The sequence below is a fragment of the Oculina patagonica genome, chromosome 6, assembly GCF_052425735.1.
Source record: "Oculina patagonica isolate OP01 chromosome 6, crgOcupat, whole genome shotgun sequence".
Classification (NCBI taxonomy): Eukaryota; Metazoa; Cnidaria; class Anthozoa; order Scleractinia; family Oculinidae; genus Oculina; species Oculina patagonica.
In genome coordinates, this window is record NC_135763.1 from 22354134 (window position 1) to 22378523 (window position 24390).

The 24390-nt window shown below is 40.7% G+C and overlaps 1 protein-coding gene and 1 pseudogene across 1 annotated transcript; one reads left to right on the forward strand and one right to left on the reverse strand.

Annotated features, from left to right (window-relative positions):
• Positions 1–45: 45 nt before the first annotated feature.
• On the forward strand, positions 46–24179 carry LOC144658737 (solute carrier family 2, facilitated glucose transporter member 1-like). The gene is made up of 12 exons (XM_078519203.1): positions 46–403; positions 1505–1635; positions 2405–2529; positions 9189–9322; positions 10887–11031; positions 14837–14892; positions 16297–16428; positions 19786–19890; positions 21127–21228; positions 22255–22327; positions 22519–22646; positions 22820–24179. The coding sequence occupies exons 1-12, from the start codon at positions 212–214 to the stop codon at positions 23009–23011; spliced, it is 1515 nt and encodes a 504-aa protein (XP_078375329.1). The 5' UTR covers positions 46–211; the 3' UTR covers positions 23012–24179.
• Positions 3133–6869, reverse strand: LOC144658738 (uncharacterized; annotated as a pseudogene).
• Positions 24180–24390: the final 211 nt, after the last annotated feature.

Sequence of the window (24390 nt, forward strand, 5' to 3'; positions counted from 1 at the left end):
ACTCATATTTTCAATATGCGGTGTCCGCTGGCTCGTCAAATGAACACTGAGCAGAACTTTGCAGCAGGTGTAAAGAGCCAAAAGTCGTGCGCCTTTCACCGTTCATCGTATTCTGTTTTTCTGTCGTTTCTGCTGTTTATGTAAACAGTTACGTTTTTATATTCATGGACGCTTAATTTTGATCCCACAAGGTAACGTACAGTAGATTATTATGGCGGAAGAGGAGAGAGATTCGGATTCACTAATGAATTCCGAAAAAGACGAGCTTATCCCAAACCGACCTAAAATGTCGTCAGTCAACTCGGGATGGACTTTCTGGCTCGTGTATACAGCCGCTGTGGTAGTTCTGGGCTCCTCGTTTCAATTTGGCTACGGTACATCGTGTATTAATGGACCGGAGAAGGTAATGAGTAAGTTAGACCGGTTTAAAGGATCATATTTTGCAGGACAGCTGATTCATCATGCAGTGTTCTTTTCATGTACCGAACTATGAGTGAATCCCGCTCATATAAACGCCCCCGAGACAAAACGCCCCTGGGATTTTTACGTGGAATAAGTTTACCTGTATTCTAAATGGCACGTTTAAAGGGCATATACTAAAACCCGAAACAACGAAACGAAACCACCGAAACGAAACCACCGAAACAACCGAAACGGCCGAAACGAGCGAAACGAAACGAAATCACCGAAACAAGCAAAACTTCAAGATTTTCGCCACTTACCGTACTATACACCCCGTTTAGCCTACTATACACTCTGATTAGCCTACTATAAACCCCGGTTAGCCTACTATACACTCCTGTTAGCCTACTACACACTCCGGTTAGCCTACGTTTCACTTAGGTTAGCCTACTATGCACTCCGGTTAGCCTGTTTACGGTTAGCTCTCAATAATTGTAATGGGTTTTGCTTGTTTCGGTGATTTTGTCTCGTTTCGCTCGTTTCGGCCGTTTCGGTTGTTTCGGCGGTTTCGTTTCGGTCTTTTCGGTGGTTTCGCTCGTTTCGGTCGTTTCGTTTCGGTCGTTTCGTTTCGTTGTTTCGGGTTTTAGTACATACCCGTTTAAAGAATAAGAAAAATACACCTTTTCTTGTGTGAATTAGGCTGTGTTCACACTTGGTGCCAGGGCATGATGCCGAGTACGATTCTCGCTGGGTACTAATGTAAATACTGGATAATAGGTAAAGCCAGTTAAATTCACACAAGACAGTGGTTACCCAGCACGTGATGAGTTTCTGGTTATAAATGTAGTACATATCCTTGCAGTGTTACCTGCTACATCGTGTTCTGCAGAATATGATCATTAATTCAGTGCGCGTTGCGTTGTTGTAATTAGTTTTCCGTTTTTTTTTTCTCTTTTCGTTTGTTGTATATCGTTCTAGTTTTACTTGTACTGTACTTGTAACATTTTATTTTATTTGAATAAATTTATTAAAAAAAAAAAAAAAAAAAAAAAATTGTTGTAATTGACAATTTTCCTCTGTTTTTGTTCCTGTTTTTGAACAGAACATTAGGGAATATTTCAATAAGCACTCCAATTTTAGTAGTTTGATGTGGTCCACAGCTGTGGCAATATTTGCTGTTGGTGGAATGGTTGGTGCGCTGTTTGGTCCAGTTATTGCTAATTCACTAGGCAGGTAAGTTGCTCAATTACACTTGTTTTTACAAGAGAGAGAAAGGAACATAGTACTTCAAGTAACCAAAATTTTATTTCCTGATCAAAAATGAGGGCATTAGAGTTTTCAAAAAAAAGCCGGCACCCACCGGAGTTCCACCAGCTACTTGATTTTATGTCACCAGTCACTTTGGCCATAGCAATCAGCTTGTGAGAAACAAGCTTGGCTTGTCACAGCTGCCTACTCTTCCAGTTGCTGATGCCTACTTCAAAACATTTTGAAATCCGTGGGGCATGATGTCAATATTTCTGTCTGCCAGACATAATATGATGGTTGGCTAAAAGTAAATGAGGATGCAGATTGATTCCTTGAATTATTTGTTAGGCTTTGTGTAGGGGTAGGTAAGGCAGCAAGTAAAAATCCAATGCGGGGTAAGTGAGGCATCTGGCTTTTTTAGAACTGAACACTTAGAATTCTTGATTTCCAACTCCCCAAGAGTTTCTTGCTCTCTATTGTCTTATCAATATGTTTTAGCAGGGTACTAGAAAGGAAGATTTTGTTGCACCACATCACAACAAACATGACAGGAGATGAGTTCAAGAAGATAAATTCCTGTTCTTACAATAAAGATTTCTAAGTGGCAAGGAATGACTGTAAATAAGACAAATTATGATGGCTTAGAAGCAATGAGATTGTTACTCGAGATCGAGGCCCATTAGGCTGGAGCTTATCTGGGTTTATGTAGCTAATCCAATCATCAACAGACCTGTCTCCTTTTTATTCTTTCCAGTAAAAGAACTCTATTGTTGAACAATCTGCCAGCCCTGTTAGGCTCCATGATGATGTTTTTCTCGTACCATGCCAAAGCACCATCCTTGCTGATTACTGGACGCCTTATTGTTGGATTTAATAGTGGTGAGGTTATATTCGTTTGTAATGATAACAATGTGCGGGAAAAGTAATAGAAACCGTGAAAACGAATTGCTGCTGTCGACTGTCGAGCGCTAGCGACCTGCAAACTTCAAGCATCATTTTCAATGTTGGTGCAAGCAGGAAACCCCATGGTGCAAAAGTATGAAGCTACAAAAATAAATAAACTTTTGAAAGATACCATTCTTTTCCTTATGTTTCTTTGCTATTTCTTGTTTTTTGTGTTTAAACTTCGCGCAAGGGGGATTTTGTACTTACGCGACTGGATTACATAGGCAACCGGAAATACAAAACTGACCGGATGTTAATTTTCCACCCATGCGCAGTGCGTTCTGCCGCGATTTTACCATTGTTTGCATTAATATGCGACTGCAAAAATGACAACACCTGCGAAAAAGGTTCCAAGATTTCCGTCAATCAAAGTTTGAAACGATGTTTCGCACAAGTGACCATGAAGTTTAACTGGCGATAAATAAATTTTATGTCGATAGAAAACTACAGAAACTTGAATGGTCAAAATCAAGTTTATTACACTGTTAAGACTTTACCTTCAATTTTAAGGCTTTTTCGTTTGGAAACCGTTAAAACAGTTTAAACTCATCGCCAATAGATGAGCTTGGGGAAGGTGCCTATGACAGTGGGTGGTGGTTCCGCAGCGATACAACGAGCTCAAGCAGGGCACGCAGGTATCCATGGCAACTCTGAGAGCGGCAACCACCCACCAGACACCGTCACACTGACCAAGTCAGTGGAAATACTTACCAACCCTATACTTACCAAATCCACAAATGAGGGAGGGAGGGAGAGGGAGCAAACAGCAAGTCACACGTACGTTTCGGCGTTAGAAACGAAACTGCACAATCGCACGCGGCTGGCACACACAATACGAGCAAAACAGGAAACCCCGTATGTGACATCATCGCGCATGGTCTATTGACTGCCGCTGACCAGCATTGGCTCGATTTTAACTTAGCCTAAATTACATTCAGCCACATTTAAACTCATCGCCAATAGATGAGCTTGGGGAAGGTGCCTATGACAGTGGGTGGTGGTTCCGCAGCGATACAACGAGCTCAAGCAGGGCACGCAGGTATCCATGGCAACTCTGAGAGCGGCAACCACCCAAAGCCTTCGCCCAAAAAGGGGTGCTTGGAAGGGCGAAGGGCCCGCAAACAGAGTTGACGTGGGACCTGCGCCACCCCCCAAGAAATATCCAAGCACCATCCCCTAGCTCAATGGCACGAAGCATACAATGCAAACTTACCCAACTACGAGCACAAAAGATCATACCACCTGCCGAGGACTGCAGGAGCCTCCATGAATCCGCCGGAGGAGGGACGTTTTCGGCAAATGAACCACAATGCCCGTCCCGAGAGTCACTGCTAGTAGACCACATGAGCGAGCCGTTTCACTGCATGATCCAGAACTCCACCACCACGCCAGCATAACTGCCCAATGGTCCATGTAGTCCGCAAACGTACGAGCATATCAGCAGCACATTCCGCATGATCCGCAAATGTACGAGCGTCTCCGCTGCCTAATCCGCATAATCCGCAATCTGCACAATCCGCAAATGTACGAGGATATCCGCTATCCGATCCGCATAATCCGCAAAGGTAGGGGCATATCTGCTGCCAACTCCGTGACGAGATAGGGGGAATCCGCCGCCAGATCCGCAATAACATGCCAGCCAGTCTCCGCAAAGGTTTGCCTGATCCAGACTTAAATGGTGAGCTCGCAAGCACCAGTTTCGCAGACCACTTTAACTAGAGGACAGACGAGAGGAAAGTGAAGCCAAAGACTCAGTCGGGGTTCGGATATACCCCTGGTACGCATTACTAGTCCAACGTCCCAAGGCTTGAATAAGGTGGTCGGGGGATACCACTGCGCGCTGCCACCGTAGCCGCACCAATACGAAAGCTGTGGCTAGAGAAGTTACCTGGAACACCGGCATGCCCCAGAATGTCTCTGATCCGGGAGGTGAGAGTGGCGCGTGATAAAGGCCGACCATCCTGAAAAAGGAAGAGAGGGCCACCAGAACCTCCCCTAATGGCCAAGTAGGCCAAAACGGATTGAAGAGCACACAGCGGGTAGTTTCCCTTGCCAATATGGATGAAGCAGCCTTTACGAAATGGGTCAGTCTTAGAAGCTTTAATCCTCACTCTCAAGCAGGAAGGGTCTGTGTCAGAGTCTACTGAGATGTCCTGAACGCTCAAATGAAGTGCTGGAGAAAAACTTGCCAAACTCGGAACAGTAAATTCTGCTGATCTCAGGAAACCAAAGTAAGCCAAGTTACATGCGGCCCAAAACATGCAATGGTCAGGCATTGATAAATCCAAAGACCTGAAGATGATCATTAGGATGTCATTTGTAATCGGAAGACGTTGCGCTTCTGAAGAACCTTGAGTACGTTTGATTCCCCGAATGACCCTCTGTAGACGTAGACAATTAACCAGGGGGTCGGGGAAGCCCTCTTCGATATGCATAGAACGAACAGCTGACAAATAAACTTTAATAGAAGCGTGCTGGACTGAGCCAGCTAAGAATGTTGCAAACAGGCACAAAGTCCACTCGTCGGTAGGGCAAGGAGAGCCACTGGAATGCAGCTTGCCCATCTGAGCGCAAAAGTTAATGAACTTCTTCTGGCCAGAAGCGTAAGATCTGCGCGTGGACGCTGCCAGACCTTGGACCAGAAAAAACTGACACTGTTGCTCTAGGGAGGGCCGATCAAATCCGTCAGGAGCTGAGGGGGGACAGAGATTGGTAACAACTGTGCCTCGGGTGCCAGCCTCCGGAATTCCTGCCAATGAAAGCGGGACAGAGCGTCAGCAATGCAATTATGAATCCCAGGGACATGTTGGGAGGAGAAAGAAAAATTGAAATGCGCCGCTGAGGTGAGAAGGTGGCGAAGCAAGCGCATCAGGACTGGGATCTTGGATGTTCTCGAATTGAGAATATAAACCACTGCTTCATTGTCAGAACGGAAAAGAACGTGACGCCTTGCAAAGTGTGGACCCCACACCCGAGCGGCAATGACGATTGGGAACAACTCTTTGTAAGCAATGGATTGAGAGGCTTGAGAGGAAGCCCACGAGCCACTGAACCACTCGTCATTGAAGTAGGCCCCAAAACCCAGTGAACCGGAAGCGTCAGATGTAACCTCCAAATCTGGCGACGCAGACATGCCTGGAAACAACCAGAAGTAGACTCCATGCCAAGACGACAAAAACTGTAGCCACCACTGGAGATCCAGGCGAAACTCAGAATTGAGGCGAATGGGGTGGTCCCGTTTGCGAAAACAACGAAGCAAGTCTATCATGCGACGAAGGAAGGTACGACCTGGCCAAACAACCTTAGCAGCATGATGCAGATGGCCGATGAGGGACTCCAATTGACACCTAGTACACCAACGTCGATCACGCCAAGAATGAATCAGCTCCTGCAGAGCGCAAAGTTTATCTGCAGGAAGGCGAGCCACCTGAGCCTCTGAATCTAGCTCGATGCCCAAAACCACCAATCGCGTGGAAGGACCAATGCACTTGTCCGGGTGGAGAGGGAGCCCTAAGGATCGACATGCGGCTACGGACGTGGCCAGATTGTTTGCACATCGGTCTGAGCCTGGGGGGCCCGCTGTAATAAAGTCATCGAGGTAATGCATGAGGTCAGATACATTGAGCGTATTAAGGAGAATCCACTCCACCATCTCCGCCACTGAATTGAAAACGTATGGTGCTGATCGAAGGCCAAATGGAAGCGCCAAATCAACATAATATTGGTTTCGCCATCTCAGGCCCAAAAGATATCTATCCGACGGGTGAACCGCAATGTTGCGGTAAGCTGCCTCTACATCAAATTTGGCCATCAAAGCGCCTGGGCCATACTTTGAGATCATACGAATAATTTGGTCGACCGTGATATATTGCAGGGTAAACTCATCTGGGTCAATTCCATCATTTACGCTCAGGCCAGCAGGGGATGACAGATCCACTATGAGTCTCCATTTGCCCGGTTGACCCTTTTTTGGAATGACCCCGAAGCTGCTAACATGCAAATTTGGAAAAGGTGGGGATGGAAAGGGCCCCGCAACCCTCCCCAGGGAGACCTCGTTTGCCAGGTAGCGGTCAATGACCTCGGGGTGATGGTTAGCTGAGGGTTTGTTTTTGTTTGCGGACTTCAGTTTTCTTGAGTGTTGAAATCCAAGTCTAAAGCCATTTCGAAGACCATCCAAAACAAAGGCTACGAGCTGCTGGTCTGGGTGCTGGATCAGTTTGCTAGCAAACTCCTCAGGTTTTAGCGGGCTGACCATGGACACTGGTATAAAGGGAGTGAAGGCTAGAAGGCAAAAAAAAGAAAAGGAAACAAGGGGTGAACCCAGCCTAGAACCCGGGATTGGCACACACAAATAAACAACTGCACACTGTCACTAGATTTAATTCAAACAGGCTGAAGAACTAAGAGTGAAAATCTAATGGTTCAACTAACAAGGCTACAATGTCCATCATGGTCAAAATCGATAAACAAGTAAGTCCCAATAAAAACACCCATACAAGCATCACTCTGCAAAAGGCTACCTAGCGTACGAGAAAAAAATAGCGAGACGAATCAAAACGCTAAGTGCCAACTGAAACAATAAACGAGAAGAACTAACACGAACAAATACAGCTCAACATGAGTTCAAAGTTCCCTAACACAGAAAAGTCATTGAAGCCAACAGTTAAAGGCGTCGGGATTTGCTGTTTGGCGAAGAAACAACTGCCGGAGAACGTGATCGACGCTTGCTGCGATAATCAGGCTTGCGTTCTTGCCTGGAGTTGCAAGATACCGAACGGTGAGAGCCGCCACACGTGCTGCAACGGTGGAAGTAACGGCACGTCGCGTACGGGGCTGTACAACGCCCCTTGTTCCACGACATGCAAGGGATGGTAGATGAACTGGAGCCCGGTGGTTCTGCTGAGTCGGTTGACAAGCCCGAGTTAATGCTCCTAAGAGAAGCGCCAGCGGCGTGAAAATTAAACAACTGTGCGTTCATGGCCGACCAGTCTACGAGCCGAGTGGCCGCAGCGTGTTCGCGAAACGCTCGATCATACGTGAGCCAAACCCGACCGCTAAATTGGCGATGGATCCTCAGGATCAGCAGCTTGTAAAGGTTTAAATCACGCCAGCGATGCGGAAACGACGAGGTTAGAACGAGGCAAAACACCGTGAAGGCTTCGGTCCACGTGGCGATATCTTCGATGCGCCGACGGGGTTTCTTTGGGGGCGTTGTGAGCACAAGTCGCCCGTCCAGCAACAATTGTGGTTCAGGCTCAGCATTCGTCAAGTTGGAAGCTAATAAATCGGCCAAGTCGACAAATCTGCCATTAAGGATTTGAGTGACATGTTTGGCCGGGACTGGCGAGAAACCGGGGCCTACGACGAACGGCTGTTCCGCTAAAGTACTGACATTCGACGAGGGCACGCTCGCTGCAATGCCGCTAAAGGCCTGAGCCGACGACGACACGAGCGCCGGTACGGGAGCATTAAAAGTAGAAACGAATGTTGGGACAACAACTGACTGGTTCCTACCTTGGGACGACGTGCTAGAGGGCTGAAATCCGGTCCCAGCGGCGAGGAGAGACGAAGCCATATTGCTCAATGATGCATTTGACGAGCTTAGTGCCAAAGAACTGGGGGCGGTACTCGTGATCGCTTGCCCACGAGGCCCTTGAGCTGCCTGCATTGCAGCCTGCACGGCTTGATTGACGAGAGCAGCGAGTTCGGGAGAAATGCCCGCGGTTGTTGCAGAAGACGTCGGGATTCGTGCCGCAGCGATGCCAGGCATGGACGAGGGAACGACCACGGAATCGGCCGGCAAGGATGACACAACGGTTGAGGAGTTTTCACTCGTTGGCACGATCGACGAGGACCCAACTGCCGAATAGGCTGCGTCCAAACTATTGTTGGTTTGTCTCAGCGTCATAGTGAACTAACGAAGACGAACAAAGCCGCAAAATCTCAAAGCAAACAGCAAGTCACACGTACGTTTCGGCGTTAGAAACGAAACTGCACAATCGCACGCGGCTGGCACACACAATACGAGCAAAACAGGAAACCCCGTATGTGACATCATCGCGCATGGTCTATTGACTGCCGCTGACCAGCATTGGCTCGATTTTAACTTAGCCTAAATTACATTCAGCCACATTTAAACAGTTTACAGATCTTTCAAAAAATTAATTTTATACAAAGCTGACAGTACCAGCCTGAATGTTACGTTTTACAGCTCATTTAACATAAAAATGTTTTGTACCTTTTATCTTTACATGTGCATGGTGTTTATTCTGATGGACAAAGCCTTTTTTGACATTTTTAGCTACAAAGGGGTTTAATCTGCACCTGTTAAAAACAGTTTAAAGAGTTTGCCGGGGGAATAAAATTTATTTATCGCCAGTTCACTTTCCTGACCACTCACGTTGTCCGAAACCCTTCAAATTATGATTGACAGAAATCTTGGAAACCTTTTCACGAGTATTTTGATTTCTGAAGTGATGGTAACTCTTCTTCTTACAAGTACCACACAGCCCATTCAAACATTTTTACATTTGAACATTACTGTTCAAATTCATTAGATTCTTAGACTGACTGCCCATGTTGTTTGTTCACAGGTGTAAATACTGCTGTGGCACCTGTATATTTGTCTGAGATTGCTCCTATCAGATTGCGAGGTGCTCTTGGTGTGCTCAATCAGTTTGGAATAGTCACTGGAATTCTTGTAGGATTAATATTTGGTCTTAAACAGGTAGGTAAAGTAAAGACATTCTTTATTGCCTGTGGTAGAAGCTGTATGTTTAGATGTTGCCGTAGCATGGATATTAAATCTGACTCCCTCTGGATATTTATTATGCAAAAATTATGTAATTTTTGTTTTGAGTTATGTACAAGCTGGTGAAGCTAGTAAGCATTGCATGAATTTAGCTATAAAAATGTACTGCATGTAGTTCATTGTAAATACCGGTACTATGCCAGGCATTTTTCATAAAATGGATGAACCATAAAATGAGCTGCTTTCCTTCCTTGCTCAGTATCAATCAGTGATGTGTGTTTAGAGTGGCTTTCTTAAGGTGCCTGGTAATGGTTTAGAAATTCCTGTCTAATGCATTCTATTGCAGGTCCATCAATAAAATCACTGTCGATTGCATCTACCTGTGAACGCACGCGCTGAAAACATGTTTACAAATGACGTCAAACTTCAGCGTTTCAGGTGTCAAACTGTGAAGTTTAGCCGACCGAAACGCGAACTTTTGCACTCAAAATACTCACCATAAACACTGAGTACGGGCGAAACTTTACACTAGAAATGATTCAAGTGAACCTGTGTATGCATATCGACACAGATCAGCAACAGTTTCTCAGAAGACGTTTCTATATCTAATCTTTCCGCCATTTCGAAACCGGAATGTGTTGAATTTTCGGCGCGAAAGTTGCTGTTACGAACTGCTAAACTTCAAAGTTTGACACCTGAAACGCTGACGTTTGACATCATTTGAAAACATGTTTTCAGCGTGTGCGTTCACAGGTAGATGCAATCGACAGTATGCTGAAGAATAACTTTAAGTACACATGTGTAGACCTTTACCAATGAACAAAATCAGGCCCCTGTGATGTCAAAATTTGTTGTCACGGCAAAATCAAACAAGGTCAAAGATATATTTAACCTTTTCAGACTATTGATAAAAACTATTTGATGAAAGTTTTTGTTTTTGATATGTTTTTGTTTAATCAACATAAGAAACAATTTTGTAAAACATTTTGTCGATAGGATCCAGAGCTTCCATATTTTTTCAAAAAAAGATCCATAAATTTTAAAGGTAGCTCTGAACTCTATTGACAGAATTTAAAAAAAAATGTTTAAGTGTTTTTTGTCCATATAACAAAAAATATATAAATATTTATCAAAGGCAAAAACTTTGACTGCGTAGTTTTTTGTTATAATTTATAAGCAGTCTAGGTATTTTATTGTAAGTAGTGTAAGTGCTGTTAATAGTATTGTAGATAAGTGTCCTTTTGTAAGTAGTGTAAGTAAGGCATTACTGTAAGTAGTTTACAATAAGTAAGAAGTAAAAGTTAATAGTGAGTAGTGAACGTATCCTGTTGTAAGTGACTTTTTTGTGTGTGTTGCATTATAAAAATGGGGAAAAAAATTAGTTTACCGGTAGTTAATAAAATTAATTGGCATTCATTACATAGTGAGATTTGTCATTTGTTCAAGCCATTATCCCTAAGCACATGTGTTTTCTAAATTTAAGGGAAGCCAAATGAACTGAGCTGTAAAAGTTAGTTTACTTTGTATACTTGTGTTGCAGATGCTTGGAACAGATAATGGATGGCCTTTTTCACTCGGATTTGGATTTGTCGTTGCCATGCTTCAAATCTTGACCCTTCCATTTTGTCCAAAAAGTCCACGTTATTTATTACTTAAACTCAACAAAGAACTTGAGACAGTGCAAGGTACTACAGGAAGAAGTGAAATAATCTACTAACATTAATAATTTACTTTTACATGTATTCATCTGAAGAGCACTGAGACTTTATTTCTGGAGTACTTGGTTAGGGCAAGGGCTGGCCGTTAATAATCTGGGTGGGATTTTGGACACGAAAACTTCAGAAAATTCAAAACTAGCAAATGATTACTATTACAATGTGTCTGAAAATGATGTAAAATACAAAATAGGCCTAACAGTTGTCAAGTGTAACATCAGAAACCCATAAGGGTTGAAACGTGTAACGCGCGCGCACAGCGTTTGAATATTCATTTTGCTAAGTACCATATTTGGAAACACGAAGAATTTGTACGCGAACGCTTTATACACGTAATGACACACGCAACATAATTTTTGGCTTTTGCGGTAATTTGCTTGAATTTCGACCTAAACGCCGTAAATTTCTTACAGAAACTAAAGAAATTCATTAAGTGTATCGAAGCTAAACAGGAAGATAAAACAGGAGAATTTTACCAAATTTAACTTCATTCAACCCAGCTTGTTCAAAAACAAGATTACGCCATCGAGCGCGAGCTTGCGCGCGCTGTGAATTTAATCCAAATATATAATTTTGATTTGTTAAATGTTTCTCGTGATTTTCCAAATATGGTACTTAGTGTAAACGAATGTGCAAACGCTTTGTACATAGCGAATCATAGGGAGTTACACGTTTCAACCCTTATGGGTTTCTGGTAACATACATTGCAACAACATAGTTTATAAATTTGTAAACTTAAAGATGCTAGTTGTTTAAAAAGGACAATAATTATTTATGTAAGCTGCTCATTTCTTTAACACTCTTTGAGAGTTCGACTTTGCCAAAATTGTCGGCCCGACAAGCTGACACTTGCGATGGCCTCTTAATGAAGGAGGAATTAATGCCATGCTTCTCTTAGAGAGTTTTTCAAAGACAAGTCTCCCGGCACGGACGGCTTAACCGCCGAGTTCTATTTAAAATTCTGGGAGCTGTTAGGTAAGGAATTAGTCGACAGCCTAAATCACACTTTCGAGATTGGTGAATTGTCAATATCGCAAAAAAGAGGAATAATTACCCTTATTCCAAAGAAAGATAAAAATAAAGTTTTTTTAGATAATTGGAGACCCATCTCGCTGCTGAACACAGACTATAAAATTGCCACCAAAGTAATCGCCGCAAGAATTGCGAAAGTGCTACCCAGCCTCATACATGGAGACCAGACCAGTTACGTTAAAGACCGCTTTATTGGGAAAAATGTACGCTTAATCGCGGATATTAAAGAATGCACAGAATCGTTAGATATTTCTGGAATAGCATTGTTCTTAGACTTTAAAAAGCCTTTGACAGCTTGGAATGGAATTTCATATCAAAGGCTTTAGAGACTTTCGGGTTTGGCGCGCCTTTGATTCACTGGGTTAAGACTTTCTACAACTATAATTATTCAAAGCTGCATTGTTAACAACGGCTATGCATCGCCTTTTTTGCACTAGAACGAGGCGTTAGACAGGGATGTCCACTTTCTGGTATACTTTTCGTGCTTGCTGTTGAAATCTTAGCAAATTCGATAAGAAATGACCAGTTGATTGCTGGCATAGATATTAAGGGAAAGGTGTAGAAGTTATCGCAATATGCCGATGACACCTGAGCCTGTTTTGTGCGCGACACAGATTCAGTTGCAAAGTTTTTTGAGAAATTAGAAACTTTAAAAAGGTGTTCAGGACTAGAACTGAACAAAAAGAAAACGGAAGCAATGTGGTTGGGAAGAAACAGACCACAATCCACAGATCTATTTGGCATAAACTGGCCAATAAAGTGCGCCTGCTTGGGCGTTTGTTTTTCCCACGTTTGTTTTTCCCACGACTTCACAAAAGATAATTTTGATAAAAGACTGCTTGCTCTAGAAAAGTGCCTTAACATCTGGTCAGCAAGAGATTTAACTCTCTATGGGAAAATAAACATCATTAAAAGGTTAGCCCTCTCAAAAATAGTTTTTATTGCTTCTACTCTCAGCGTACCCAGTGGATTCATTGATCAAGTGAACAAGCTTCTTTCAAACTTCATATGGAACCACAAACCGCCAAAAATCAAACATGCGACAATGATTGGTACAATAAGAGACGGCAGGCTCAATATGCCTGATTTCAAAATTATAAATAAATTGCTGAAAGCAGGGTGGGTTAAACAGCTTCTAACCCCTCATATGCAATCTTGGAAGACAATACCTTTCAGTCTTTTACATTGCGTAGGTGGCCCCTTGCTGTTTGAATGCAATTTTTCATTAAAAACCTTGCCTGAGTTGCCCGACCTACCACTCTTTTACCGCGACGTCCTAAATGCTTGGGAAGGGATTGTTATGCACACTCCCACAACAGGGAAAGAAATAGAAAACGATATCTTATGGAACAATCACCTTATTACAATTGGCGGGAAATCTGTCTTTTATAAAAAGTGGTACGACGCTGGCGTAAAGACCCTATCGGACATTCTGGACGAGGAAGGGACGTTCTTGTCTTTTGCTGAATTTACCAAAAAATATAAAATTAAAACAAATTTTCTATGCTATATAGGGTTGTGCAATGCTATTCCAAAGTATTGGAAGGAAGCGTTTTACTGCGATTCAGAAAATGAATTGGTTTGTACGGAGCCGTCGACACAACCGTTCAACAGTTCATTCTGGACTTGCAAACAAGCACCTTTATTTTACGTCTCCAAAGCGTTCCAAAACCTACAGCAGTATCTTGTCTAATCAAGGCCGGTTTTAGTAATCAGAACATCTCTGCGGTATATCTTCTTCCATTTAAAGTCACAAAAAATATAAAACTCTCGATGTTTCAATTCAAAATAAACCACCATATACTTTACACTCGTGATAAACTTTTTAGAGCTAAAATTACTGACGATGATGAATGTCAATTGTGCGGAACAAGACAAACGCTACAACATCTGCTCGTAGAATGTCAGCATGTCCAAACTTTCTGGAACCTCTTTACCTCTTGGTGGGACTCTTGCAACTCACCCAAGGTGGCTCTGACCAACAAAGATAAAATATATGCATATCACCCCAAGCAACGATCTTTCCGCGTGCTCGATCTTTGCCTGATTGTAGCTCGATACTACATCTACACTGCAGCCGAAGAAAGTGAATCCTTTAGCTTACTAGCATTTAAAATCTTGCTGAAAAGCAAATTGTCTACCGAACTGTCCAGCGTTCGAGCATCCATGAGCTTTTAGATTATTAGAACTGTACTTATTAAGCATAATATTTATATAGTACTCCTAGTTTCAATTCTTTTAATCAGATTTATGTTTTTTGTTATTTTTTTTTTTGCTTCACTGTGAGTTACAAAAGTGCATTAGATACATTCTAAAAACTATAAAAAAATATATTGTAAGTGTGTATGATAATGTAGAACGTAGTCCAAAAAAAAGTTAAGTTTGTACCACAAGTAAATGTAAGAAGTTAATGTAAGTATAACTGGCTCAAGTGAGCATTGTAATGATATAAGTAGATGTAACACTGCATGTGGCGTTTCCGTATATGATGTAAGTAATGTAATGTGTCATGAAAAAAAAAACACTCTGAAAGAATTAGTTTTTTCCCTTACTGTGAATGAACTTGTGAACAGTGTTGACAGAAACAGTTTTGTATCAACTTTGGAAATAATCTCAGTTTGAATTGAATTTCATGGGAAAAATGGGGACTTAAAAGAACATTAACAGCCTAAAACTACAAAGTGTACAATCATTAAAAGTTGTAACCATTGTTTACTTTGTGAATGTTTTTCTTTGAAAACAGCCTTAAAAAAGTTACGAGGAACAACAGATGTAATGATGGACATAGAAGAAATGAGGGTACGTTTCTCGCAGGATCGGTGGTTTACTGTTCAACTTTGGGGTCTTGTACATATTTTGTCATAAGGAGTCTTTTGTTACTATACACTGTTTTTCTTACTTATGTATGTACAGTACAAAAACATATTATAATTAGAGCTTAGGATAACATATAAAAATGGCAGATGCTCAATAATTCTGAAATTCTGCTTTTAAACTTTATTCCTCATAAACTATCTGTTTGAATAACATAATTATCTACTGCTGATACTTGTTATTAGCTAAGAAGGTGGGTTCCACTTTATTTTCTAACAATTAACAATTATTGCACTAGCACACTTTGAATATGAGATGGTAGATAGCCAACAAGGCGCATAGCGTCAAGTTGGTTGGCTATTGGAGTGATCACTTGTACAACAAGGCGAAGCACGAGTGGAATGGTTATTGGTTTATTAAAACTCTCAAAAAAGCCCAAAGAATTTCAATATTAATTATTTTGGGCTTCCCAGCTGTTTTCGTTGACGCTTATTGGCTACCATATTGGTGGTCAATGGTATATGAGCTCATATACCATTGCCTGTTAACCAATCAAAATTCAGGAATTGCAATAATTATACCATTGCTAGTTTTTTTTTTAAAAAAAATAATATGCAATGTACAGCTGGGATGCAAGTAATTGCAGTGCTATAAGTATCTAAGATGACAAATGATGTTTATAATGTATATGAAATAATTCATATATGAACTTCGGATGGATATGAAAGTGATAAATGATCATCGCAGTGAATTTCCAATTTAAGCAATTGGAATAAAGAAGCCTGAAAAAAAATTCAGGGCTTCAACGGGATTCGAACCCATGACCTCCGCGATACCGGTGCGATGCTCTACCAACTGAGCTATTGAAGCCACACATTGGGAGCGAGGTCAATTGTGAGTTCATATTTTACCCGTGAGAGGAGTGAAATGATGTAATGTATATGAAATAATTCATATATGAACTTCGGATGGATATGAAAGTGATAAATGATCATCGCAGTGAATTTCCAATTTAAGCAATTGGAATAAAGAAGCCTGAAAAAAAAATCTGAAAAAAATTCAGGGCTTCAACGGGATTCGAAACCATGACCTCCACGATACCGGTGCGATGCTCTACCAACTGAGCTATTGAAGCCACACATTGGGAGCCACACATTTTTTTCAGGCTTCTTTATTCCAGAGGAGGTCATGGGTTCGAATCCCGTTGAAGCCCTGAATTTTTTTTCAGGCTTCTTTATTCCAATTGCTTAAATTGGAAATTCGCACGATGATCATTTATCACTTTCATAAGATGACAAAGTATAATAATTTCTACGTACATATGAGACAAGGCCTTTAAAACTGTCAGAACAAGTAAATCAATAACATGAAAATGATTTGATTTAACAGATTGAACAGGAGCGTCAGCTGAGAGAAGAGAAAGTCAGTGTGGCTAGACTGGTTCAAATCCAAGCACTAAGGACACCACTGCTCATCAGTGTTGTGTTGCAGTTGGGTCAGCAGCTCAGTGGAATCAATGCAGTAAGTTGTGTTTGTGTTAGACTAGCTTCTTGTTACCCGATTATTGTATTTGTGAGAGCATTCAGCTACCGGTAATTCATGCTGACATCAAATCTTTATGTCATATCTACAGATAATAGGATAATACATGCAGAATTGCCATCATTTCTACAGATATTCAACTCATTATATTCAAAGCCCATCAACCTATCAACTGTCAATATACTCACTGGATCGACAACTTACCTCTCCATAGTATGCGGTATCAGAAAAGTCACTGCACGAAGAAAACAACCAAAACAACAAATGGGAAAAATGTCACACCGAGCGAGACAACGAAAGAAGAACAGACAATCACCCCCACCGCACCCCGCATCGCCGACCGCCACACGCGACAGAGGGGGGCCGAGCTGACCGCCACCCCCCCACCGCGACGGGGCCCCCCTCGCAGGCCCGGCCCAGGACCACCCCGCACCGGAGCGAACCCGACCCCGCCACAGAGGCACCAGGGACACAGGAGCGGCCCGAGACACCCGGCGGCCCGGAGCCCGCTTTTTATTAAACATTACATAGACAAGCAAGATCTTTTTTACCCAAAATCTTGTTTAGTGCAGGTTGTTAATAATCATTTTCATTCGTTCATATTAAAGTCAGGTTTATTCTCATATTGTTCAACAGAACGGATTTTTGTTTGTGAGTGAAGAAAGGTGACGGTTAATGTCTAGAAAAAGTTGTATACCCGGTATTTATGCTTATACAAACACCTGAAAAACACATTACCGTAAAGTTCTGTGTATAAGCTGCACCCGTAGATAAGCTGCACCCCTGATTTTGAAGCTCAAATTTCGAAAAAAATACAGACAAAAAAGTTTGGAGTTCAAGTGAAGTGCTATTGATAAACAAACAAGGGCATACAAGCACGGTTTTAAAACACTGACACGGCAGTTGTTGCAAAGTTTATTATGAATTAAGTCTTACGAAAGCAAAATTTCACTTGTCATACCTCTTTTTAAGTTTGAATTTACAATATCTTACACTTTAGATGCTCTCTTGATATCATTTTTTCAAGATTAATCACTTCTTAACACTTGAATGAATGCTTAGTAGCCAAGCTTTGAAATGAAGAGAAGAGTCTGGGCATGAAAACAAACATAGTGGTACTTTCTTTGGGCTTCGCTCTCGCAAGAAACCACGTTTTCAAGATTCTTGGAGACTGCTACCCGCAACAGGATAATATCTTTATGCAGAATAGGAGTTTGATAATCCAAAAAAATCATTTGCATTGAAGGTCAATAAAAAAGCGAAGTGGTCAGGCATTTTTTGTCTTGTGAGTACTTGCAGCTATCTTGGTAATTCTCACACGCGGCAGTAAGAGATGCATTGAAGTCAATCAATCAACAACTTTATTAATGTGTCAGTGCAATTCTAGCCGAGAGTGAAACACTCTCTACTAATAGGGGACACATAAAATAAATAAAAATAATAATAATAAAAAGACTTAAAATTGATATTTACAATAAAAACAGACTAAAATTTAACTACGCTATTTACAAATAATTTCAAGTGACCGGCAGGCATCACTGCAAACAGCTTTGCATAGGAAAGAAAAGGCAGTGAATGACAACAAAGTTTTCAGGTTGTTATATGTTTATTCAGTGATGTTTTGAAAGTTTTTTATGAATACTAAGTAAACCCTCGGGAACTCCAACCAGAGATGTTTCCATAGATAAGCCGCACCCCGATTTTTGACTAAAATTTTGAGGAAAAAGCCCCCCGGGGGGGGGGGGGGGCGGACTCGCATATGAAAGTGACGGGGATGCTCGTCGTCTCGCTTAGGGGTGTAAATTTCAGACTTTTGGTCTCGCTTAGGGTGTTCCGGGCAAAAATGCCCAAAACGCCAATATTTTTAGCCATAATGGACGCGTTTAGGGTTACACACGAAGAAATATACAAATATAAACTCCATTCTTAGGGCCTGTTTACATGATTCCAGAATGACTTTCATTCCGGAACGAAACTCGTTCCGGAATGAAGTTCGTTCTGCATTCACATGAAAGAGTCGACCGGTTCAACCAAAGGCATTTTCACGTGCGCGGTTTTCGCGCGAGAACAAAACAAGGTGGCGCATGTTTCGCGCGAGATCAAAACAACATGGCGCATGTTTCGCGCAAACATGTTTTTGTGCCCATTCATGGCCGTATCTGCGATTTTAACGAGTAATTTGACCATAGAGCTGCTTCTTTGGGCTAAACAGTAAATGCTATAATTACGTTTTTTCGCTTTGAATTCAAACTGTGGGGTCCGTATGCGGTTTCATGAGTTGCGATTTCATCTTGGAACGAAATTCGTTCTGTGGTTACATGATACCAGAATGAAATGTCATTCCAGAACGAAACTTTCATTCCGGAATGAAGACCGGAACGAACTCATTCCGGAATGACTTGACTTTCGTCTCGGTATCATGTAAACAGATACAGAGAAATGTATGGCGATGGAATGAACTCGTTCCGGAATGAAAGTCATTCCGGAATCATGTAAACAGGCCCTTAGTTTTTTGGTATCTTTTAGGGGTCAAGAAAGGCTTGAGCCACACCCAGATTGGTCTCTTTTAGGGGTTCTTTTCAAAATTTCCGACGAGCATCCCCATCCGTTTCATATGGGAGTACCCCCCCCCCCCCCCGGGGGAAAAAGCGCGACTTATACACGGAACTTTACGGTAATTACAATGAAGCTTCTGACACTTACGCTATTTAAGTATGCGATATGTGCAAAATCTTTTTAAAATCGGTTGCAAGATGGTGAAATTTCGATTCAGGAAAAGTTTGGTCTCGATTTTGACTAAGACAAGACAAGAAAGTCTGGATATTAGAGAACTCCGGATACAGTGATTGAGGTCTGGATAACCGAGGTTCGACTGTAGTTCCCATGTTTTCAATTAACACACTCGTGTCCGCCCCCTCTTAAAATACCAGATTTTTCCCCTTCCCTCTCCATGCCTTCTAAATTATATTCATAAGTATTCTGTGGTATAGGAATGGATATTTTCTGAAATAATTTGCCCATTTTCAGAAGTTTTTGGTAGGCATGGTACTGTATGCCATGTACACGTAGAATTAAAGGCCTGGTTCTCACTAGCGAAATAACAACATGGACATGCATTGTTATGCTTAATATGTCATTATGCTCCAACTATGTTGTTATGTTATGTTGTTCACACTGGTGACATAAAAAATTAATGTGAGGTTTTTTGCATTTGCGTGACCTTGTCGTTATTTCGTTATGTCGCTAGTGTGAACCAGGCCTTATTTGTCATAGAAGTCACCAGTGCAATGCAAAATGTATCGCTTTGTACCAACTAACTAAGAGTAACTTTTGTAGGTGTTTTATTACTCCACATCAATACTGGAGAAGGCTGGGGTGAAAGAAAGCCGTGTAGCATCTTGTGCTGTTGGTGTCGTCAGTGTAATTATGACTGGTGTTACAGTAAGTAGATATAGCTAAATACCAAATGTTATAACATGCAGGATAAAGATTCCCCTTACTGTTAAAAAATGAAACAGAAATGTGTTAAATGTTTTTCAACTATTATGCCTGTGACTATAAGTGTCTGATTTTACCATACAGTAGTTTCCATCTCAAAGAGGTATCTGTCTTTGGTAGAATAAAGGTTATCTCAAACTATTCTGAGAGAATAAAGCAGGACCTTAGATTAGTGTTTGTTCAAGGTTGTTTAGGGACAAGTTTCAAACTGTAAGATAATGATAATGATAATGATAATGCATTTATATAGCGCATTTTCTATACGTTCAAATGCGCTTTACACACCAGACCACAACACTGGGAGCTTTGTGCCCTACTCTTTGCGAATAGTGTGTGGGTTCTTTAACGTCCCGTTATAAGACTGAAGATACAGGAGACAGGACCTACGGTTTATCGTCCTTTTCCGAGAAGACTAGAATGTCTAACCATTTGCAGATGTAATTACAAGGCAGCACATTCTCCTCAGTTATTTTAAGACCCTGAGTGTTGGTCCGGTCTGGGGTTCAAACCCACGACCACCCGCACGGCAGTCCGGTGTTCTACCAATTGAGCTAACCAGGCGGCGGGAGTAAAGTTGAGGGCTTAACAGAAATCAGCAAAAGGAGGAAGCCAAACTAGTTAGAGTAAAATTAGTTAACAGTCAAATGACTGAATAATGGCAGGGACCAACTCCAGGTATCCATTTTAGAGAAGTTTTCTCCATTACAAGCTATTACATATAATGGAGTCTGGAATTCTTGAAAAAAATATGGAATTTCCAGACCTGGAAAAAGTGTGAAAAATAAAGATAAAGTCTGGAGCTACACTCAAGTGTTTAATTCCTAAGTGAAATCTGTCAGCTAGTTGAATTTCATGTAAGTTTTGCCTTAGCCAAAATGCTAAATCGCAAAGATTAATCTTGAGAGGGCTCTACCCCATTTGCCTATTTTTTTTATATTGTTTATTGCATCACGGTTACTGTGCGTTACTGTTACATTTCACTTCTCCAAGTTCTTGAAGTATAATTTCACTCAAAAGCTTGAGTCCGGAAAAAGAAAATAATGGTTCAGAAAAAAAGTATGGAAAAAGTCTTGCATTTTGCATGCAAAAACGTGTATGAACCCTGTTAACAAGAAGCTTGAAGAAGCTTCTTCCAGACTTTTTTTAACTGTTCTTGTAATGTTGTGTTATTATTTGCAGGTAAAAACAGTGGAAACTATTGGAAGAAGATCCTTAATGCTTGTAGGATTTGGAGGAATGTTTGTCTTTTATGCTCTGATGACAATATCCTTTCGTTATGAGGTAAGATAGCGGTGTTGAAAAGATTTTCTTTTCTTATCATGTACAGCTTTATGTTACTGTTACCGAATAGTGTAATTAAGAAACGGCACCAACTATAGTTAAAAAAATAAAAACATATTGTCAGCAATAATGTCAGCACTGTAACTGTAATTATAAATCACATAATTAACACTCAAACGTACTCATGCATACCAGTAACATATTGTTTTGCAAGTAAATTGTAATTAGTGTAAAAAGATACTGGTAAATTGTATTGCAGGTAGTCACAATTGTATTGTAAGTAGAGCAATAGTCACTGTATTGTAAGTGTTTCTTTATTAAGTCAAACTGTTAAAAGTAGTTTAAGTTATGGGTCTGCTTAGTTTTGTAAGTAGATGTTTTGTAAGTAGTCTTTTGTGTGTGTGTGTGTGTGTGTTGAAATAAACTAATTTTAAAAAAGAAAAGATTTTGTTCTTTTGTTATTATGATTCCTGGTCATCGCATTATACAAAAAGCATACAAAAATATAAAACTGTAGGGAGGCTTTTAAGAGCTTTCTGTTTTGCTGATCAAAGCAGATTGGTTCAGTTAATTTTTATCACAGGGAGACCACAACAGTAAAAAATTAAATAAATAAAATTATTCACGTGTCGACACGAGATGGCGCCAGCGGTCAGAATGCATCTCCATGACAGGGTGGCCCCCACGAGACCGCCTGCCGACGCGGGGATCGCTCACCTATCTGCGAAAAGAGCGGGAGCTCCCAGACAGCTGCGGCCCCCAGCGACCCGTGCGAACACTACGCCCCCCCCGAAGAGGCGACCACTCCCGCGAGCCCCTTTTTCAAGTAAAAAAAAAGGACGGCGGCGAGGGACGGGGGGAGGGACCGGAAGGTGAGTGGACGAGGGGAGGGGGGCAAGAGCGCGCAGGGGGCGACGAAAGGAGGAACAACCCGTGAATTTTCTTTTTTTTTTTTTTTTACTGTTGTGGTCTCCCTGTGGTTTTATTGATGAAATGATTTTTCAAATGTACCTTTGGCAATTGCAGAATTTGTCTGGGATGAATTACGTATCTGTGGTTGCCACATTGTTGGTTGTGGTCTTTTTCCAAGTTGGTCCAGGTATGAAGTCAATGATATTTAACACTATTATTGTTATTGTTAAATTCAATGTTATAAACGCCAGGGAAATAACCAGGAGAAAATTTGAATACCAGGTAATTATTTTGGGAATCAAGACCTTAATAGTATTTTATTTAATAAGATAAAACATGTGGATAATATTTGTAATGTCATCGTGTGCTCAATTCTAGGTGCAATTCCTTGGTTTATAACCGCTGAACTCTTCTCTCAAGGCTCCAGGGCTGCTGCTGTTAGTATAGCGGGCATGGCTAACTGGCTGTCAAACTTTGTGGTTGGACTTGTGTTCCCATCAATGCAGGTAATTTATTGTTTTCACCAAATCATGACATGATCTTTCTTATGTCCTTCCTTATTATTCTGTAGTGAAAAGTGACTGTATAGCTTACTCTCGCCTCCAGAAAGGGACATCTATCCTATTGCAGTATTTGTAAGATAGTTTAACAGCACCATCTTTATTTTTATTTTGGTTAGGATGCTTTGTATCCTTACACCTTCCTGGTTTTCATGGCATTGTTGGCCTTTTTCTTTACTTTTACCTTACTTCTGGTTCCTGAGACCAAAGGAAAAACTATTGATGAAATAACAAGAAGCTTCAGGAATGAGAATGATTACAGTTTGCAGGACAGCAGAGTAAGGGACAATACAGACATGGACAATGAATAAGTAGACAACAATACCATGATGATCATTCAATTTTGCATGCTGCATTTAGTATTTTTTTAGAATTATCCTATGAGAAGTTAGATTATTTTATTTTTGATAGAAGGCAGTTTATTTTATTTTATTGTCAATTATGAGACAATGTACATGTAATTTAAGCAGTAAATATAATTTAAACATAATTATTATGTTTAAATTATATTTACTGCTTAAATTACATGTACATTGTATAAGCCCTTCCAATTTTTTTTTCATACAAAAAATATGGGGAATTGTTGTTCAGGGAGCATTAATTCTAAAATTGTATAAATTTGGAATAAGATGAAGGGTTTGAAAAGGAGGTTTAAAATAAGCCTACTAATTGACTGCACAGGGGAGAACCTCAGGTTAATAGTATAATTTGCTATGAGGTATTAATGGATTGCAAAAAATATTATCTGTTTGTAAAGGCAACTGATGCTCTGTGTTCTTGTATGCTCAATCAGTAGCTACTGCTGCTTATAAGGGCTGTCAGGGATGTTGTTTGTGTTATCTGTTGTTTTATGAGCCAAAAACTGAGCATGAGTTGACAACCAATGATAACACTACTGTATTCATCTGCCGTTATTAATTTTATGTTATCCTCATATTATTATGTAGCTAAAGATAATAATTATTACAGTGAACTTTCTAAAAGTCAAGAATATATGAAATACCATCAAGTATAATAGAGAAATTGTAAAGAATTTTCAATTGTCGATTATTTAATTATTTACAGTATAATATTATTACTATTTTAAACATGAGTGAGCCTTTAAAAGGACAAGCCCAGCAGACTTAAGTAACAAATGAACTGTTGACTCTTAATTTTTTTTTGTGTAGTAGCCCTCAAGTTAAACTTGGATTATTTTATTTATAAATTTTACTTCATTTTTGTATTACTGTCAGCTAACTGTTGACCAACAAGTGGGAACAATTCTTCACCAGGGCCAATCTCGAATAAGTGGCGAAAATTTACTTTTTAATTAAACCCTAGCTAGGAGTCTGTTTGGTATTAAATATTATATTGTTGACGGAGAATATCATAAGTTCAAAGTGTTGTGGAATTGCAGTTATGATACATACATACATGAATTGTTGATACATACATGAGAGCTGCAGTTGAAATAATTAAAGAGAAACATGAAAGGAATGGTGATTACTGTGTTTGTATCTGCATCAGTTTCAAACAATCCTACTGAAGCCTGATTTGCTTTTTGTTCTCGTTATGTAGGAAGAAATAAATAATTCAAAATAAAATCCACCCATCAGTGAAATATGGTAGTAAAAATCTAGTAAGGATTATACTTATTTTACAGTTAATCTTGCTTTAGGCTTTTAAAAGTAATTTTGGTGCTATCAAA

Bases quoted from the DNA above. Each gene is read 5' to 3' on its own strand.
- LOC144658737 (XM_078519203.1), top strand. From the start codon at position 212: ATGGCGGAAGAGGAGAGAGATTCGGATTCACTAATGAATTCCGAAAAA. The intron at 16,429-19,785 runs GTAAGTTGTGTT...TAACTTTTGTAG, and splicing joins AGCTCAGTGGAATCAATGCA to GTGTTTTATTACTCCACATC. The intron at 22,647-22,819 runs GTAATTTATTGT...TATTTTGGTTAG, and splicing joins TTGTGTTCCCATCAATGCAG to GATGCTTTGTATCCTTACAC.